Source organism: Ahaetulla prasina, chromosome 8 (genome assembly GCF_028640845.1).
Source record: "Ahaetulla prasina isolate Xishuangbanna chromosome 8, ASM2864084v1, whole genome shotgun sequence".
NCBI classification, from domain to species: Eukaryota; Metazoa; Chordata; class Lepidosauria; order Squamata; family Colubridae; genus Ahaetulla; species Ahaetulla prasina.
Window position 1 is genome coordinate 68,826,934 of NC_080546.1, and position 21,055 is coordinate 68,847,988.

The window sequence follows — 21,055 nt, forward strand, 5'->3', positions numbered from 1 at the left end:
AATCCAGGAGCCCATGGCCCAGAGAAAGAGCTGGGAGGAGAACAGCCCTCCGACCAGCTCAAAACACCACCCAGAACTGAACCGAGGTCTGAAAGAACTAGGAGACGCCCAGGTTATTTGCGTGTGACTACGCCGAAAAATAACATGTAAATAATATGTAAATAGAGACAAAGTGTTTTCTGGGAGGGAGGAGTGTTATGTATTATGTTGTACCTTTAAATATTTGAGCGGAAATCAGCACGTTGCTTGATTGGACCTCCAGCAGAACTGTATAAAGGAGAGGTTTTTCCCCAGCCTGTTGCTGGGTTCACCCTATATTAAAGAGCTGTTGTCACTACCCTGGTCTCCAGCCTCGTTACTTCCAGAACTTAACAGTGACAATATTATTTAATGTTATTAGGCCAACAAGCTTTAATTTCCGGACTGATGTACCAAACTTTTATTAATCTAAGGATACACATTTTAATCAATGAGGGCAAAAACTCTCAATTGGTTTTATAAGAATATTTTAGTTCTGATCGTGACAATGAAAATAGTAAAATATAAATCATGTAAGACAAATGGTCTTTATTTAAAAAAATCATGTAATCTATATTACATGATATCAGATCACTGGAATCATGTAATCTGTCAGGTCCCAGTGATTTACATTTGTCAAGGTCTAATAGGTGTTCTCTTCATTTTTTTGCTTATTTTAATTTTTATTTCTAGTTTGTCTTTTATAGTAGTTTTTTGGTACATTATAGCCCAATGTATAAAAAAAACCCTACTGTAAAAGACAAACTATAAATAAAAATTAAAATAAGCAAGAAAATGGTAAGAGAACACCTATCTGACCTCGACAAATATAAATCACCAGGACCTGACTGATTACATCCCAGAGTTCTAAAGGAGCTAGCAGATGTTACCTCAGAACCATTGAATCATATCTTTCAAAAATCCTGGAGCACCGGGGAAGTACCTGAGGATTGGAAAAGAGCTGATATGGTTCCCATCTTCCAGAAAGGGAAAAAAACCAGACCCAGGAAACTACAGAACAATCCGTCTAACTTCAATACCTGGAAAAATTCTGGAAAAGATAATAAAAAAACAGATCTGCGAACAACTAGAAGCAAATAAAGTTATAACTAGTAGCCATCACACATTTGTTAAAAACAGATCATGCCAAATCAATCTTATTTCATTCTTTGATAAAGTCACTAAATTAGTAGACCAGTGAAATGTTGTGGATGTAGTATACTTAGATTTTAATAAGACATTTGACAAAGTAGACCACAGTCTACCTCTGGCGGGCTAGAAAAACATGGAACAGACAACATCACCACCAGATGGATTTGTAGCTGGCTGACAAACTGTACTCAAGGAGTAGTTCTTAATGGTATTAGTATGGTACTCCATCCACATGGAGAGAAGTAAGTAGTGGGATACTACAAGGCTCTATCTTAGGCCCAGTACTTCTCAATATCTTCATAAATTACTTAGATGAGAGAATAGAAGGGGGATTCATCAAATTTGCAGATGACACTAAACTGGCAGGAATAACCAATACCAGAAGACAAACTCAAGATCCAAAAAGATCTGGAGAAACTTGAACAATGGGCCCTATCCAACAAAATGAATTTCAGTGTGGAGAAAAGCAAAGTTTTACATTTAGGCAGGAAAAATCAAAGGTTAGAGATTTGGTGAGACCTGGTTAAAAAACAGTAACTGTGAGAGGGAGCTTGGCAGGGGTGGGTTCTAATTTTTTTTACTACCGGTTCTGGGGGTGTGGCTTATTTTGTGGGCATGGCTTGATGGTCATGTGACACTGGCCGTGGCTTGATGGTCATGTGACTGGGTGAGAATGGCTTAGCAGTCGTGACTGGGTGGGCATGGCCAATAACAATAAATAATAAAAATAATTTTATTTATTTATTTATTATTTAGATTTTTATACCGCCCTTCTCCCGAAGGACTCAGGGCAGTGTACAGCCAGAATAAAACAGTACAATATACAAATTAAGACAAAAGTTAAAATAACATATTCAATAAATGGCCGAAAATTTAAAACCGTCAAATTTGACCCATAAAATTCATAAAAATACCCCAATTAAAATTAAGTATACAAAACAATAAGAGGTACCAAAAACCAACTTTCACACTTTACACACACACATAACACAACACAACTGACACACACAATGTAAAAGCAGCTGCACCCAAAATGGCCCCTGCAACAAGCAGGAACTTCACACAGCCACAAAAAGCTCAAAAACCAACTTTCACACTTTACACACCCACAACACAATACAACTGGCACACACACACACACACACTGCCACATACAGCTTTGTGAGATTTTGTGTGTTTGTGTAGTTAGAGTGAAACACTACAGAAACACACCAAATCTCAGAAAGCTGCACAAATATTTTATTTTATTATTTTATTTTATTTATATTTTTTAGATCAGGGGTCTCTAACCTTAGTAACTTTAAGGTTTGTGGACTTCAACTCACAGAGTTCCTCAGCCAGGAAAGCTGGCTGAGGAATTCTGGGAATTTAAGTCCACAAGCCTTAAAGTTACTAAGGTTGGAGACCCCTGTTTTAGATAAAAGCAGCTAAATTTAAAACTTCCTTAACTTTTAATTGCTGTCTAAAAACCCAACTCCTTAAAAAAAACACCAATTAACTATTTTTAATAGTTTACTTACCCAATTGAGGCAGGCAGTTTAAGTTGATTACCGATAAATGGATTGCAGGCAGGCAGATTCAGTTGCTAGCTGATGCAACTGATTGCAGAAGCCGAAGGAAAGCATGACTTTGCAAGCCTGAAAGAAGCAGCAATTATAGGTAAGTGGGAGAGGGGGCATAGGTAATTGTAAGAGGTTGTAAAAAAGTGATTTTAAAAGCCTGTGATGATCAGGAAACCCATCTGGGATTGCCAAAGGAAAAAAAGATTTTAAAAGGCTCCTCTGACGATCCCAGCTGAAGCAGCCCAGATGAACACAACCTCTTAAAAGGATTTTTTCTACAAGCTCTTCGGCTGAAGAGCTTGTAGAAGCATGTTTTTAAAGGTTCTGGTGATCAGGTAATTCAGCTGGGATCGCCAGAGGAGCCTTTTAAAACCCTTTTTTTTACAACCTCTTCAGCCAAGGGAACCGGTTCGGAGACGTGGCCAGCTGGGCATCGTTACCGGTTCTGCGAACTTGGCCAGATTTTTGCCAATGGTTCTTAAGAACCGGTCAGAACCGGTAGCAATCCACCACTGGAGCTTGGAGTCTTAGTGGATGATCACTTGAATATGAGCCAGCAGTGTGCAGCAGCAGCCAAAAAAGCTAATACAATCCTGGGTTGTATAAACAGAGGCATAGAATCAAGATCACATGAAGTATTAGTACCGCTTTATAAAACCCTAGTAAGACCACACCTGGAATATTACAACTAATTTTGGTCACCATGCTATAAAAAAGATGTTGAGCCTTTGGAAGAAGTTCAGAGAAGAGCAACTAAGAGGATCAAAGGCCTGGAGATTAAACCATATATGAAGAATGGCTGCAAGATTTGGGTTTGGTTAGTCTAAAGAAAAGAAGAATTAGGGGTGACATGATAGCAATATTCCAATACTTGACTGGCTGCCGCAAAGAAGAGGGGAACAAATTATTCTCCAAAGCACCAGAGGGCAGGACAAGAAACTATGGTTGGAAACTAATCAAAGAGAGAAGCATCCTGGAATTAAGGAGAAATTTCCTAACAGTGAGAACAAGTAACCCGTGAGCTCGCCTTCAGAAATCATGTGTGCGCCATCACTGGATATTTTAAGAAGACTCTAGATAGTCAGTTATCTGAAATAGTATAGGTTCTTCTGCTTGAGCAGGAGGCTGGACAAGAAGACATCTAAGGTGCCTTTCAGCTCATTCATTCTATTTTCAAAAAGTCATTTATTTTGAAGAAAATGCATTTAACTATAATTATTTGATTAATTTGATAGCAGAAAGATGGCTAATTAACTAAAATTGATTTAGTTGATAGTTGATCAATTAAAACAATTAAGACTGTCAGTAAGTGTATAGATAATTATATCATTAGTATTCAGTAGGAAAAAGCCTGTTGGCAGCTTATTGAGGTAGACAAGTCAAGGAAGAAGAAATGTTTTTATTGTTATAGGCAGGGGTGAAATCCAGCAAGTTTTGACAGGTTCTGGAGAACTGATAACAGAAATTTTGAGCAGTTTGGAGAACTGGTAGTGGAAATTTGGAGTAGTTCGGAGAACTAGCGAATACCACCTCTGGCTGACCCCAGAATGGCGGGAATGGAGATTTTGCAATATCCTTCCCCCAGGAGTGGGGAGGAGAATGGAGATTTTGCAGTATCCTTCCCCTGCCATGCCCACCAAGCCGTGCCAGCCAAGCCATGCCCACTGAACCAGTTGTAAAAAAAATTGGATTTAATCATTGAGTTACATGACCACATTTTGGGTGCTTGGCAACCAGCCCACTTTTATTGCCATTTGCAACATCCTGTCACACAACTACAGTGGTTGTCACACGACATCCTGTCACACGACTACAGTGGTTGTGTCAGAATTGCCTGTGTTTCAGCCTTGCTTTGCTAGACGTCAGCCTGCCATAAACTATGAAGGGAGGGAGCATTGGGAGGGGAAAACAGAAACCATTCATCATGCCTTCTGAAGACATCAGCTCATCGTCACAATGCCAGAGGCCTGGGAATGGAATGTAACAGCTCACCATCTAGTCCACCTTGCTGGGACTGTTACCAAAATAACTTACGCAAATGTGACTGAATAATGGGGAGATAACAGAGGGGAGGAACAGAAAATGAAAAATTAACTGGGGAAACTTCGCGCACAAACTTTCAGATCTAACTTTGCTGTACTGTAATTATTTGGCTCTTAGTAAAAGTATATCTATTGCACAAATGGAACCAATGGTCTTTCTTTCCTAAGAACCCAAGTTGGGGCAGGTCTGAAAGGTTGTTTTGCTGGAAACTGGTGTTTACTTCTGATTCCAACAGAAAACGCCCATTGCAGACAATGAATTCTCTTAATAACTACATGTTCACTTTATGAACACAGCATTTACGTAATGACTGCCTCAGGAAAGGTTGTAAAATTGTGTGTGGTCACATGTTGACCTGCTTAATGACTGGCACAAATTACAACTGTAATTTTGGGTTCAATTATAGTCATAAGTTGAGGACTATATGTACTTGCTAAACTACACAGATGTTCTATAGAACTTTACTTCTAGATTAGACAGAATCATGCAATCATAGGGCTGGAAGGGACCTTGGAGGTCTTCTAGTCCCTGCTCAAAGCAGGAGATCTTATATCATACCATACAAATTGTTGTCCAATATTTTTTTGAAAACCTCCAGTGACGGAGCACCCACAACTCTGTGAAGCAAGCTGTTCCATTGATTAATTGTTCTCGCTGTTCTTCACATTGTTCTTCAAATTGATAGAAATATGTTAGTAACCCTAAATGATACACTATCTGGTAAAATAAGTCTACTGTGCTAAATGGAACTTACTTCCAGAGAAATGAACCAAGGTTTCTTGTGTCGCTAAAATGTGGCATTCTGTTGTAATTTGTTGATCTGGTTTAAATCATTAAATTTTATAATATTCAGTAGCTCTGTGTTGCATTTGATAGAAAACTGGAGAAAAATCTCTAAAATCTTTTAACTTTGAATCTCTGCTTTTTAAAACAAGAATTTAATAAATACCATAAAAGGGACATTATTTTAGTATACAGTATTAAATGGAACAAAAGTGGCTTGTTCAAATGTATGATGTAGGCTGGATTTATTTACATAGCTGTGAAATATTTACAGTGCTATAATTTAGATATGTCTCCTAATGTTATGTCTTGTTTGCAATTTTCTTTAGAAATAAATTTAAACTGTAAAACATTTAGTTGACAAACTAACATACTTGCATATATGTCTCCAACTGCAGATGGATACACAACTGATGATATTGAATTTTACTGGAATGGAGGGGAATCTGCTGTTAGTGGAGTTAATAAAATTGAGCTCCCTCAGTTCTCAATTATTGATTACAAAATGATCTCAAAAAGAGTAGTGTTTGCAACAGGTAAGCACCAAGCAGCTGCAAACATACTGCAAACATTACCAAAAACACAAATATATTTGTGACATGAATTCATTTCATTTGTTTTAAATAGGGGCTTACCCCCGTCTGTCCCTGAGTTTTCGACTGAAAAGAAATATCGGCTATTTCATTCTGCAAACCTACATGCCTTCTACTCTAATTACAATTCTGTCTTGGGTATCCTTCTGGATCAACTATGATGCATCTGCTGCAAGAGTTGCACTAGGTAAATTATTTCTTGGATGATGCTATGTTGGAACATGGGGGGGGGGCGTAACTTCCTGTTTAGTTTGCACCCAGCAGCCTTCCAGTCAATTCATGTATTCAGATTAGAGCAAGACGCACAGACTATGTCACACAGTTCAGCTAGCAAAAATATATATAGTTTGATGCTTATTTATTAAATATCATCAAAGATTAAAAAATTCATTTGTCAAAATGGGACAAAATGTAGGCAAAAGCAAGGACAAATGTGAACAATAGGTAAGAGAAAAATGGAATTAATAGCAACAATTTAAGAGAGCCAGTTTGCTGTGGTGGTTCAGGCACCAATTTACAAACCAGAGACTGAGTTCTAGTCCCATCTTGGGTACAAAGCCAGTTGGGGCCTTAAGCCAGTCATTCTCTTTGCCTAGGAAGAAGGCAAAGGCAAACTACTTCCAAAATTTTGCCAAGAAAACTGCGGGAACAAGTCCAGGAAGTCTCCAGCAGCCAAGACTGATTTGAAGGCACCAAAAAGAAAAATCAACAATCTACATTATCTATGTCTATCAAAAGGCATACAGTTTTCCAGTGCTTCTAAAGCAAAACTGGAGATGATTAGTATGGATAATCCCAAAGAGAGGATCTTTGCTTGTTCCAGCTTTAACCCTTTTCTGTATGTAACAGCAGGAGCAAAGAGAACAAAATAAAGCATCAGTCAATCTGTCCTTTATTCTGCACAAAGTTAACTACTTGATAGGTGGGGTGATGTAGCCAACATTCCCCATCTCATTAGCTCCATGCACTAATTTGTATATTGTAATTGGTCAGATTATGCATTATTTCATACTCTGAGTCCCAATCCTTTTCCCTACCTGAGGAAGTAGTCCCAGAATAATGGCTTGGTAAATGTGGCATTTACCACATCATCTATTTGCTAGTATAAAAATTGTACTTGCTTTTTTTCTTGTTTGTCCTTCCTATGGTATGGTTTAATATCTGGCTATTTCCTATTGGGTCTAGATTGCTTTGTGTCTGAAGTTCTGATACATCCATTGTTATCCTCATGTAATGTGTTAGCTGCCAAAGTAAAGTTCAGGTGCTGCAGTATCAAATGACCACACATGATTCAGAAATTTGACATCAAGAAGATTCCCCCAGCATATGCAGTTGAAGTTAAGAACAGATTTCCACTGCTCAACCTCACAGAAAGATAACCAGATGAGCTATGGGAGGAAATAAAAACTATTGTCACTGAAGTAGCTTAAGAACGTATTACATACAAGAAACCAAAGAAATTGACCATATGGATATCTGAAGCTACAATAGAGACTGTAGAAGAGAGAAAGAAAGCAAAAACCATTGGTGACAAGAAATTTATTATTTATTTTGTCAATCATATATAAGATAACAGGTAAAAGTATAAACATAATTTGGATACATGAAAAGAGTAAGTAAAGAGGAATATTACGACAGGGACAGTAGGCACACAGGTGCACTTATGCACTCCCCTTACAATGCGAAAACTAAATGCAAAGATTCAGAAAGAGGTAAGAAAAGCTAAAGAAAAGTACTGGGCAGATCAATATAAGAAACTGGAGGAAGCAGGGATGAAAAGTCATACAAGAGAGTGTTATACCTTTGTGAAGAAGGCCAGAAATCCCTTTATGGCAAGAAAGAGCTTCTCCAAGATGGAGGCAATGGAGGAACCATAGTTACATTGCAGACAGAAAAGTAGCTAGCAAACTAAGATAAAACAATAGGAGGAAAGGTAGAGAAGAAAATACAAGGCATAGAAAAATAAAAAAAAGACTGGAGAAAGGAAAAGGAGAGGAACATTGAAGAAAATAGGAGAGAGAGAAGCCCAGCTGCAACTGAGAGGCCTACCCAAGAGACCAGAGGCCCATTGAAGTGAGGTGAGGCAAATCAACTGCAGGCAGAAAAACCAACAAGCGAAGAACAAAGAGGTGAGCCAGTGAGTGAATGGGGCCAGCTGCGGAGAAGGGAGGAAAATTAGCTATGGGGCATAAAGGCCAGCAGACCGAGGGCAGCACAATGACTGGCAAAGAGCAAAGAGGCGAGCCAGTGAGAGAGCAGAGCAAGGAGGAGGAGAGGAGGTGAGCTTGCTGTGGACCATCCAAATGGTCCTGTTTGCTGGTGGAAGCAGCATTCCAGCATGACGGACCAACAAACAGGAGCCACGTGGCTGCAGAGCAAAAAGCAGTGGCAGCGCAGCAGGGAGGAGAGCCAGCAGCAGCAAAGGGGCAGCACAGTGAGCTAGAGCTTGAGAGCAGTGCAGAGAACAATAGAGAAAGTGACAGTAGAGCTGAGTGGTGGAGTGAACAGACCAAACCAGACAGCAGAGATGAGCTGACTGGAAAGCTGCAGGCAGGCCGAGAGATCTGACGATAGTGGGGCCAAGGCCAAAAAAAAAAAGACAGAACAGAGCTGGCAGAGAAAACAAGAGGCCAGAGCAGCAGACGACAGAAGTGAAGGCAACAAGTTAAGCCTGAGGTACCAATAGGCAGGGAGAGAAGATCCCAGCAGAGAATAAAAACAAATACAGGACAGAAAATAAAAGATAAATAAATAGGCAATTAATAAGAACAAGAGTGGAACTTTAGAAACCAAGGAAGAACAAAATAAATCAAATAAATAAGGCAAATCTTAAATAATTAGGCAGGGATGAATTAGAGCTCAAACTCCTTTTTAAAATATACAGAAGAAAAGGATAAGTAAAACTAACATAACAGTAAGAAAGTTAAATAAATGACAAGATAGAAAAACAAGCACAAAAAGGCAGAAAAAAGGATAGAAAAAAAGAGAAAGAAACATAATTTTTTTACCCCTAAAAGAGCCAGTAAAAAGAAACTCATGGAACAGGTGACTGATACTATTGTGGTATGCAATGTATGTTTCATGTATATGCTTATTCCCAAAGAACACCCAAATTATACATGTATTAAATGTAAACTATGTGAACTACTAGAGGAAAAAGTAAGGGATCTAGAGCCAACTCTAGCCAAACTCCAACCTATGCAAGAAAGCTATACCCAAATTGAACCAAATAATGAACAAATAACTCCTTGAGGATTTGATCCTGCTGATAAACTTTTGGAGGAAAACAAATGGAGGTATATCAAACATAGAAGGAAACATAATTAATAAAGAAAGAAACAGTACACATCTAATAAACCCCTACTGCCCATCTAACCCAACCAGAAGCAGCCCCATTAAAACTGAGCAATTGATTTCTCCTCCCAGATGAAAATGTGCAGACCCACAACCTCCCTCTCCAAGAAAACATGCAGACATCTAGAGAAGAGATGTCAAATATCCCTTAAAAAGTCACAACAAACACACCTGAGATAAACAAAAAAGCATCCCAGACTGCACCCCTCCCCCCACCCCAAAAAAAGGAAGGCGAGTGTTGATGATAGGAGATTTTCTCAAAGGAAAAAACCCAGCCATCTGCAGACCAGACACACAATCTAGGGAAGCATGTTGTCTATCGTGTTTCCCCGAAAATAAGACATGTCTGGATAATAAGCCCAATTGGGCTTTTCAGCACATGTGATAATATAAGCCACCCCTGAAAAATAAGCCCCCCCCCATCAACTACTTACACACATGTGCAGCTGGTCCTGCCATTTCCTCTGGTTGTTTGCGACACAACCAAAATGAGTTGAGGAGGTGAGGCCGGAGTGGGGGAAAGGGGGGACATGCCCTCCCCTCCCTGTTCTTCACGCTGGCCGAGTGGCCCAACATGTCCTACCCCACGCCAATGGTAACAGCAGCCTTGCTGCTTACCTTCCCTGCTGTCTCTTTATGGAGAGGGGTGGAAGGTGGTGCTGGGGAGAAGCAAGACGCATGAAGCGAGACGTGGCTCCCCTTGCCATCTCTTCTTCCCCCCCCTCGCCGGGCATGACAGGGCTTCTGCCCCTTGCTTAGCCACCTGCCCCCTTTAGGGATGCAATTTGGGGGTGGCAGGTAGGGTGGATGAGAAGCGGGATGCACATCTTACCTTTCAAGCTCCGTCACTTTCCTTGCCGTTGTGTCCAGGGAAACACGCTGTAAAAGAATATCTTCTTGCGAGTTCAATCAAACTTCTCGAAGACCCAAAGGGCCTGGTTGGGGACAGATGATCCTGAAGAAAATCTGTCAGTGTGATCACTGAGAATCAAACCAACTTGATGGCAACTGATCAAGTAATCAAATTCTGCAGATGGGAAGAAGACATGGTGAAGCAAATTTATCTTAAAATGCCAAAGATTTTTCAACAATAATGTATATTTGTCAGAATTATATACATTTAGCTCACAAACTTCTATACAAAATCTTTGACTTCTGCATATAAGACTTTCCTAGGAAGATGTGCTCCTGGATCAAATATCCAGGTCAAATATTCTAACTTGGTGAAACATAGTTATAGAGAACTTCCTGTAACTTAAGAATCAGCACATATCCTGCAATTTTTGAGGCAATAACCAACATTGTACATGGAATATTGTTCAAATCATGGTAGTTAAACCTCTTCTGCCCTAGCAGAAACAAACTCATATTCTTTCGTATTGTTCCAAAATCTCTAAGGTCTCAGCTACACATTGTGGCAAGTCTTGAGAGTTGTAATTCCCAAATCTGATTGATACAATGGAAAAGATGCTAAAAGGCATAGAAAACTAGAGCATTGTAGAAATGGCTCAGGCAGCAAGGTGGATGCCTGTGCTAGGAATTCTTTATGATGTGCTATCTTCAGAAATGAAGTATGTCTTTAGAAAGGTAACTCTTTCCTTCTCTGTAGGAATCACCACTGTGCTGACAATGACCACCATTAGCACTCACCTCAGGGAAACCCTTCCCAAAATCCCATACGTGAAGGCAATTGACATCTACCTTATGGGCTGCTTTGTGTTTGTATTCCTTGCTTTACTGGAATATGCATTTGTCAACTACACATTCTTTGGCAAAGGCCCTCAGCATCAGAAGAAAGCGGCAGAAAAAGCCACTAATGAGAGGAAGAAAGTGGAGATGAATAAACTTCAGGTAACCAATTCTCTGAAAGCTCATATAGTTTCCTATTTATCTGGACAAGCATTGCTGAAGCAGAAAATTATAGCACTCCAAACAAGATAATTTGTTAGTGAATTCATATTACAAATGTAAATATGCTTTATAAAGTGACCTAATCCTCTTCATTGGAAAACAATTTTTGGAAAAACAATTTTTGAATTAGAGAATATGAAAGGAATGAGCATCAGAACATATTCAGAATAGTCAATAGTTCATCATGTCAGTAATTAGTATAAGGTATTCAATAGTCAGTGATTTTAATATCAGTATTTATTGTTTAAATATATTTCTCTCAAAATTAGCCTAGAAATATATTTGTGCACTCCAGAAATCCATAAATGTATGTATAAAGCAAAAAACTTTAATGTGGAAAATCTGTTGATCAACTTATACTGATTATCTGCTTTTATTGTGTTATGGACCTGGGTTGTGAGAATTTACTTTTTGACAGATGCAAGAAATATCAGAGTAAAGTAAGTAAAGAATCCAACAAGATGCATGCATTCAATAGTGAAAAAAGTAAAGTACTACACGTAGACAGGAAAAATCAAATCAAATGCACAAGTATAAAATAAACAGGACCTGGCTCAACAATAGTAACTGTGAGAGCAATGTAGGGTCCTAGTGGTCAACAGCTTATGAGCCAGCACTATGCTGTAGCTACCCAAAAAACCAATATGGTCCTGGGCTGCATCAACAGGGAAAACATCAAGATCACAAGAAGTAATAATACTGTTCTATACTGCACTAGTGAGGCCACATTTGAAATACCGCATCCAATTTTGGTCACCATGATACAAAAAGATGCTTAAAAATCTAGAAAAAGACTCTAGAAAAAGTATAGATGATAAGCAACATAGATGATAAGAGATCTGGAAACTAAATAGTTAAATGAATGGTTATGGGAACTAGGCAGCGGTGAAATCTAAATTTCTTTTCTACTAGTTCGTTGGGTGTGGCTTGGTGGTGGGGGTCATGTGACTGGGTGGGCATAGCTATATAACCATGTGACTGGGGGATTAAAAGACAGAAACTCACTAACAATGTCCTGCTGGAGCAGGGCTGGACTAGATGACCTCCAGGTCCCTTCCAGCCCTGGATTATCCTCTGAAGCTGCGTCTAGTGCTAGGTTTGTAGTCCTTCCTTCCTCTCCTTTTTCCCTCCTTCCCTCCTTCCTTCCTTCCTTCCTCCCTCCCTCCCTCCCTCCCTCCCACTCTCTCTCTTTCAAAAACAGACCCCTTCAGCCCCCCTGTTTTTTGCCGCACCCTCTCTTTTTGGCCTAGCAGGCTTCAGGGAAGCCTGCTGGGAGCAAAAACGGACCCCCAGCCCCAACCCCCTAAAGAAAGGGTTCCGACGATCGCGCAGCACAGCTGTGATCATCGGAGCCTCTTTTTTTACTTTTTAAAAGCATTTTTACTACCTATTCGCCTGAGCCAGTAGTAAAAAAATGCCTAAAAAGTAAAAAAAAAAAGTTCCAACAATCAGCTGAGTGACCCGTGATGTTGGAACTTTTTTTTAAACTTTTTAAAGCATTTTTAAATAAAAAAATGCTAAAAAAGTTTTAAAAAACATTCCAATGATCGCGGGTCACTCAGCTGATCGTGGGAACTTTTTTAAAAACATTTTTTACTACTGGTTCAGCGAACCAGTAGCATTTTTTATTACCGGTTCAGGGGAACTGGACAGAACCGGTAGCATTTCAGCCCTGGAACTAGTGAACTAATGAGGAGAAAGACTAGCTAGCCACCTTATAGTACTTGAAGAGATTTCACAGAGAAAAGGTGGTCAGCATATTCTCCAAAGCACCTGAGAGCAAGACAGGAAGTAATGGGTAAAAGATAATTAAGAGATCCAAGCTAGAACTAAAGAGAACAATTAATCAGTGGAACAGCTTGCCTCCAGAAGTTGTGAGTGCTTCTTTACTGGATGTTTTCAAGAAGAGGTCGGACAACCATTTGTCTCAAATGGTATAGTGTCTCCTTCTTGAGCACAGGGTTGGACTGGAAGATCTTCAAGATCCCTTCCAAACCTGTTTTCTGTGTTCTGTGTTCTATGTGTATCCACATAAATACAGGTAGCCCTCGGCTTACAACAGTTCACTTAGTGACTGTTTGAAGTTACGACAACACTGAAAAAAGTGACATATGACCATTTTTCACACTTAAAAGTGACTTATGACCATTGCAGCATGCCCATGGTCATGTGATTTACATTCAGATGTTTGACAACTGACTTACATTTATGACTGTTGATGTATCCCTGGGTCAAGTGAATAACCTTTTACAACCTTCTGACAAAGTCAATGATGAAACCAGATTCACTTAACAACTGTGTTACTAATTTAACAACTACAGTGATTCACTTAACAAATGTGGTAAGAAAAGTTGTAAAATGGGGCAAAACTCACTTAACAAATTTCTCACTTAGCAACATAAATTTTGGGCTCAGTTGTAGTATAAGTTGAGAACTACCTGTTTTAATATAAATGAAATGTGTAGGTCAGGTGTTGGCAACCTGCGGCTCTTTCTTTCCTCTGCTGCAGCTCCCTGTCAAGTGACCCCACCACTGGCTGGCCCTGCCACTTGCCCTCCCCTCCCAGTCACTCCTTGCCTGGCCTGAGATGGTAAGAGCAACAGCAGGGGATGGAGACTCACTTTGTATTCCAGAGCAGGAATGAAGGCACAGATTTCCTCCGCCTTCTGCGTTCCCACCCCATGCTGAAACAAACCAAACAGGCCAGGGTCTCCCTCCCTGTTAAGCTGCCCTGCCAAGCCCGCTTGCAAACTCTGCCAAGCATGGCTCCAAACATTCAGCTCGCATGTCCCTCCCAGCTCATCCCACCTGCCGTGGCGCCCGCCTCCATCCAGATGGCTGAGCCCTCCCTCCTGGAGCAGGTGGGGGGAACCCATCCACCAGCCTCTGCCCACTTCTCGCTGCCACTGTCTGGCCCCCCTCCACCTAGGAGGTGCAGTGCCACCACTTCACCAGCTGGCGGGGAACACAGTGGTGCTGGGAGCCAGAGCCTTTTCAGGCCTGAGCGAGGAGACCCTACTGGGGCTCCCCACAAGGTGCAGCAGCCTCAGGAGCCCATCATCACCTCTGCCTCCTACTGGCATATAGAGGTCAGCCAACGCTCTTGCCGGCCAGAGGTGGGGCTCCGTGCTGCCACCTCCCAGCTGGAGCACCACATTTCTTTGCTTGCTGGCCGCCTCTGAGGAGGGAGATGCCCTCGGGCCACCTGGGCCCCTGCCATGTGGGGAGAGAGGAAAGGGTGTGTGTCTGTCTTCCCAACAGGATCCAAATTGGAGTTGCCTCATTTTGCATGGATCTCCAATGCTTGGCTTTGCCTGCCACTCCCCCTCCACAGCCCAAGTGGTTGGATTAACATGACGTGAAGCTGGCCAGGAAAGCACAGATGGATGGGTGGGTGGGTGAGTGGGTGGATGGATGGATGGATGGATGGATAGATAGATAGATAGATAGATAGATAGATAGATAGATAGATAGATAGATAGATAGATAGATAGATAGATAGATAGATAAGACAGAGACAAAGAGACAGATAAAGAGAGAGAGAGAGAGAGAAACAGACAGAGAGCAGAGAGAGAGAATGAGAGACAGAGAGAGCAAAGAGATGAGAAGAGAGAGAGAGAGAGACCCATTTCCCACAGAAAAGAAAATACTAGGAGCCACAAAAGCTGGGTAGGCATGGCTGGGGGGATCATGTGACTGGGTGGGAGTGAGTGACCCAGGTTTTGTGGCTCCTGGTGTTTCCTTTTCTGTGGGAAATGGGTGGGAAACGGCTCTTTGAGTGTTTAAGGTTACAGACCCCTGGTGTAGGTGATAGGAATGTGGAAGCACTTTTCAGTTACCCATAGAGTCCTTTCAATAATCTTTACCTGCTTTTATCTCTCTTCATCTTTCTTTTTTCTTTCCTAACTAATATAAAGTATCTGCTGTTTGAGGTTGGAAAATAGCTCTGAAGTTTGGTTCTGTGGGTTCCAAGAACAGAAGCAATATATGCTAACTGACCCAAATCCCCCATAGAATAGAACTTCCTAGATTTTATTGACACATCGGGGTGAAATCCAGCAGGTTCTGACAGGTTCTGGAGTGGAAATTTTGAGTAGTTCGGAGAACCGGAAAATACTACCTCTGACTGGTCCAGAGTGCAGTGGGAATGGGGATTTTGCAGTATCCTTCCCCTGGAGTAGGGTGGGAATGGGGATTTTGCAGTATCTTTCCCCTGCCACGCCCACCAAGCCATGCTCGCCAAGCCACGCTCACAAAACCAGTAGTAAAAAAATTTAGATTTCACCAGTTACACATGATATGCCTTGACTGACTGACCTAAATAGGAAGGTGATTGCTGTTTGAAGAACAGAAGTCATATTTTTTAAATTATTAATCAGTTTTTTTCATTTTACATTACAGTTTCTACTTTGCAACAGCTCTGTACTGGCTTATATCCACAGTTTTTTACATTTATAAATACTATTCTGTTTACATTATATATTTATCATTCTAAATACTTCTTACATTTTACATTTTTTGTGACATCTTACTGTAATGTAATATTGTGCATAATAAATATTCTTTATCTTTCTTTATACTTATACTCTATTTCATTAACCATCTTTCATTGTTAATTTTCTAATCTTTGCATCTACTCTTAAGCCAATTATACCCTATATCCCAAATTAAATAATATTGAACAGACGTCATCTTTTGGGGTCATTCAGGTTACCAGAATAATAATGTCAGGGTTCCGACCAATGCCCTAATTAAATTATGAGCCTCAAACCAAGCTTCAAAAGAAATCCAGTTATTTATGAGGAGCTTCATGTCAGGATGGACCAAGTGAAGCCAACTCTAACCTCACTTAATTCACATCCCAGTTCTGACCCTGTTTCCCCCTCCCATATTGGATAATATGTCATCAGTCATATTATCCAATGAATCAATTTCACAGGTTGTAGAGGTCCCTCCCTCCAGCCACTGTGGGTCTGCGTGGATATGATCTTGATGTGGCTGGCTGGAATGTATTTTATTTTGACTGAAGTGTTTGATTCCTCATCCTCCTGTCTATAGCAACTCGAGAGGAGGTCAATGCTTTGTTGACATTCTGCTTCCCTCATTTCCTGAAGGCAACCTGTGCAAGGCAAAAACAGTTTGAGTACAGGTATAGATTTTAGGGGTGCGATCCCCCTAGACTTTGTTGGGTTGTTTTCATGGAATTTAGCTATGAGGTAGTCAGTTTGGATGTTTCTGCTCTTTATCCAAGATGCCTCTCTGGATGCTGTGAAGTCAGTGTAAAATAGACATAACTGTACATTGAATGAGTTGTTTGACATGATTGTAAAAATAAAACTTTTTTATGGAAAAAAAAAATATAAGGGAACACAGACAAAAAAAAAAAAGAAAGTTGCCATTGCCAGAAATGAAAGAATAAACTAAAACTGAAATAAAATGACAAAATTTTCAGGAAAACAGCCCAAAATTCTATTTCAGCAAATTCTCTCAATTTCCCTGAACAAGCTGACACTAAAAAAAATCCAGATTTGGTACTTCTTACATTATAGGACTTGAAATGTGTTGTGCTGAAGCTAGTTTTGACTAATCTAAACTTCACTGAAATAACGTAGTTTTTTAAATGTCTTTAAAAGGAATGGACTTTCCTATATTTTTTTGGGTGTGTGTGTGTATGTGTGTGTCATTCAATCTGGAGTGGTCCATTGTTTCAGGTAATTTGCAGAAATGTAAAGAGCACTAGTGATACAGAGACTCTCTCTAAAGTGTGCCCCTCCTTTAGATTGATACCTGTGGGAATATCCTTCTTACTACCGTGGAATTGAGAAATGAAGTCAGCAGCTCTGATGTGCTTGCGAGTTTGAATGATCCAAGAGCCACCATGTACTCTTATGATAGTGCCAGCATCCATTACCGGAGACCACCTACTGGGAAAGACTTCAACAGCAGAAGCACCTTGGACAGACACACCACCCACCAAAAGGGACGACTACGAAGAAGAGCATCACAGCTCAAAGTCAAAATACCAGATTTGACTGATGTTAATTCCATAGACAAGTGGTCCAGAATGGTCTTTCCTATCACTTTTATTCTTTTTAATGTTGTCTATTGGCTTTATTATGTGCACTGAGTTATGCTGTGATCCCCCCATCAAGTCATCCTAGACACCATTTTTTCCTCTCTTCACTTTCTGTCAACCTTAAGGAAGATTCACAGTACAGAGTCCACCTATTCAGTAGGCTAGAGTATCCTTTTACTCATATTTAAACCCTATATACTCCAAAAACAAAAGTATCTCTTTGAATATTGTATCATTCTTTTAGATATGGTTTCAAAGAGCAAAGATGTTAAAGACACAAGTGCTTTTCTCCTGTTTTGCTAACTATTTCTATTAATCTTTCCTTTCCTTTTTTTTTAACATTTAAAATGTGAAATGAAATTCTGTCTAATCCCACCCACTCCAAAAATCGATGTCTAATGGCATCACAATAGTGTTTGGCAAACAAAGTTAAAACATCTGTTTGCAAAGGAAGACAGATGATAGCTTCAATCATATGCACATTTACTGAGAAGGAGACCCAACTGCACAACTCCTGACAAATCACACATTGGTTTTCAGTGCAGGTCTTTTATTATAAATAAGCTGCCAGAACAATATATAATTTTACAGTGTGAAAAAGTACATGGGTAAACAGAGATCTACCAATATTGATGGGGAAAAGAGCTGCATTGTTAAATAATTTATCTATTAATTTGTAAATGTCAAACATTTTTTTAAATTAAAATGTGCTCCTGTTGAAACAGGAAGCACATATTTTTCAAATGATTAATACACATCTTTAAATATTGGAGATGGTAAGAAATAGCTTAGAAAGAACATGGTTTTCTCTCACACAATAAAAGTTCATCTCTTGAAAAGTGGTACCGCTGTGATGAATTAATGGATCTCCTTTAAACAAAAATAATCATTTTCTTCAGAATTATTCCTTTATTCATATATACTTTTATGCAGCTTTAGTTGATATTTGATTACAATTTATACATTCAGCCAATAAGAATACCTTTATGAAGTGACAGTGCTAGAAGGAATATATGCCAGTAGAAGTCTACAATAGTTGCAAAGCTTTACTGTAGTGTATTGATTTAACATAATACATTAAGTTTTGCTGGAAGAAAAATATTTTCCCTTTCACTTCCATTAAAGGCTACTTTAAACCTGTATTAGGTTATCGCTTTAACCATCATCCCTCTATCCCAGAATCCTGGGATTATTGTTGGGAGAAGAGGGGAAAACATTAACAATTTTTTATGGGTTATGTTTGCCAGATAATAGAAATTTATATTCCATGGGGAAAGCTGTGGCCATGGCATAAACTTATTTTCAGTGCCAACATGGATGCATCTCTAGTCACATCATTGGTTCTTTTATGTCTTTTATTTAGCAGTGAATAGTCCTAAGGTCACTAGACCAAGATCATTCAACTGTCAAAGCCCTTCTCTGACTATAATTGCTAAAACACAAACAGCAGTGGCACATATTTCCTTTTATTTTGAGGTGGAAAAAGTTGAAATCTGACAATAAGCCTTAAAATGGACTCCCTCTTTAAAAAAAATAAAAAATAAAAATAGGGGATTCCTATGTCCATTTTAGATCTTGCGATATGATAGAACCTAGAAATTTAAAGGTTTCTACTGTTGATACTGTGTTGTCTAGTATTGTGAGAGGTGGAAGTATGGAAGGGTTCCTCTTAAAGTCTACCACCATTTCTATGGTTTTGAGTGTGTTCAGTTCCAGATTGTTTCGGTCACACCACAAGACTAGTCGTTCAACCTCTCGTCTATATGCGGATTCGTCATTGTCTCGAATGAGACCAATCACTGTTGTGTCATCTGCGAACTTTAGTAGCTTAATAGATGGATCATTGGAGATGCAGTCATTGGTATACAGAGAGAAGAGAAGTGAGGAGAGCACACAGCCTTGGGGGGGCCTGTGCTAATTGTACAGGTATTTGATGTGATCTTGCTTAGCTTCACCTGCTGCTTCCTGTTTGTTAGGAAGCTTGTGATCCACTTACAAGTCTAAACCAGCTGTTTGCAACTAGCTGGTTTAGCTTAGTTAGAAGAGTGTCTGGAATGATGGTATTGAATGCTGAACTAAAGTCTACAAAGAGGGAATGTGTTGGAAGAAAAATCCAGGTCCAGTTCCAAGCTGGGAGAAAGACACTGGAAATAACATCAAGGCTGATTGGAAAGAAAGATTATGTTTATTGATGAGCACAACCACCAACAGCATGTGATTCTGAGACAGCTGACCAAATGGTTGAATGAATGGGTGGATCTTCCTAGGTTTCTGTGACTTTGAAGTTTGGACTGTTTTGGGATTGTCCAATGAAGGGACTTGTCTTTTGCTAAATGGTGGTAGGTTAATCCTATTATGTCCTAAAAGGTCATGTCCTCTCCTTCTTAATCCCATCACCCTGGAGCTGAAGATGTTTTGTTTTTGAATAGATTGTCCTGGATTTCTTAATGGGCCCAAAATCTGCATCTCTAGGAACTCAGAGGTTGTGGGACCTTCATCACTGAAAGCTTTCAAGAAGAGACTGGAGTGCCATCTGTTAGAAATGGTGTAGGGTGTCCTGGTTGGGCAGGGGGTTGGACTAAATGACCTATCAGGTCCCTTCCAACTCTGTTAATTTCTGCTGGAAGCTGTTTTACTATGCAGGAAATTGGGGCTGGAGCATGTTACTCCATTTCTCCTTTGGGGAAATATAATATTCTGCCTCTTTTAATATTCCCTAAAATATTTCATTCTTCTCGGAGGAGGAGTGCATAATTACTTCTTATAGATGTATTTTGTGCCCCCCCCCACCATTGAGAATGGCATTATAATAGCACAGGGGTCTGCGGACTTGGCTCTTTTAAGACTTGTGGACTTCAACTCCCAAAGTTCCTCAGCCAGCAAAGCTGCCTGATGAACTCTGGGAGTTGAAGTCCACAAATCTTAAAAGAACCAAGTTTGCAGACCCCTGGCCTAAGTCATTTTCACATAGCTTCTTCTTGTTTTGGATTCAAGCTAAACAAATAATTCCCTCAGAACTGTCAAACTAGTTACTAAGTCTGCATTACTATTAATCTTCTCATAGTTCTTATCACCCATCTCCTCCCACTTATGACTGTATGACTGTAGCCTTGTTGCTGGAATCTTTAAGATTTATATTGACTGCTTCCCTATGACTATCATTAAGTGTTGTACCTTATGATTCTTTTTTTTTTATTATTTATTTTTTTTATTATTTATTATTCAAAACGTTTTACAAAAAAAAAATCCCCCCCTTTCCCCCCCAATTGACTGTATCTTAGAGATCATGTGTTTTAAATTTTCCTGGGGATAACAAACCTTTTTAATTTAGTTATACTGATATGTGGCCACAGATAAAAAAAAACTTAAATTATATTCATTATATACCATCAGATTCTCTCTTTTTCTGTGTCTTTCTCCCTTGTCAGAGCAGCCTTTGAAAACAATTTGGAATATCCTTTGGACTGAATGTAAACACAACCCCCTCCCTTTGCTATTAGTGAAAGCAATGTCACTTTTTTTAGATTACCACAAAACACTGAAAAAAGAGGGCCTAAAAAGTG

The 21,055-nt window shown here is 39.7% G+C and overlaps 1 protein-coding gene across 5 annotated transcripts in view; it reads left to right on the forward strand.

Moving 5' to 3' along the window:
* LOC131203014 (gamma-aminobutyric acid receptor subunit beta-1-like) overlaps positions 1-20,293 on the forward strand; it is a 249,836-nt gene extending 229,543 nt beyond the window's left edge. For 4 of the 5 annotated variants that reach the window (XM_058192814.1, XM_058192815.1, XM_058192817.1 and 1 more), the window contains 4 exons: positions 5,957-6,094; positions 6,186-6,338; positions 11,115-11,356; positions 17,196-20,293. In XM_058192814.1, the coding sequence (XP_058048797.1) occupies positions 5,957-6,094; positions 6,186-6,338; positions 11,115-11,356; positions 17,196-17,543 (881 nt within the window). In that variant the 3' untranslated portion in view covers positions 17,544-20,293. Of the gene's footprint in view, positions 1-5,956; positions 6,095-6,185; positions 6,339-11,114; positions 11,357-15,817; positions 17,128-17,195 lie in introns of those variants that run through there. The other variant, XM_058192818.1, reaches the window with a different exon arrangement.
* The last annotated feature ends 762 nt before the right edge of the window (positions 20,294-21,055 follow it).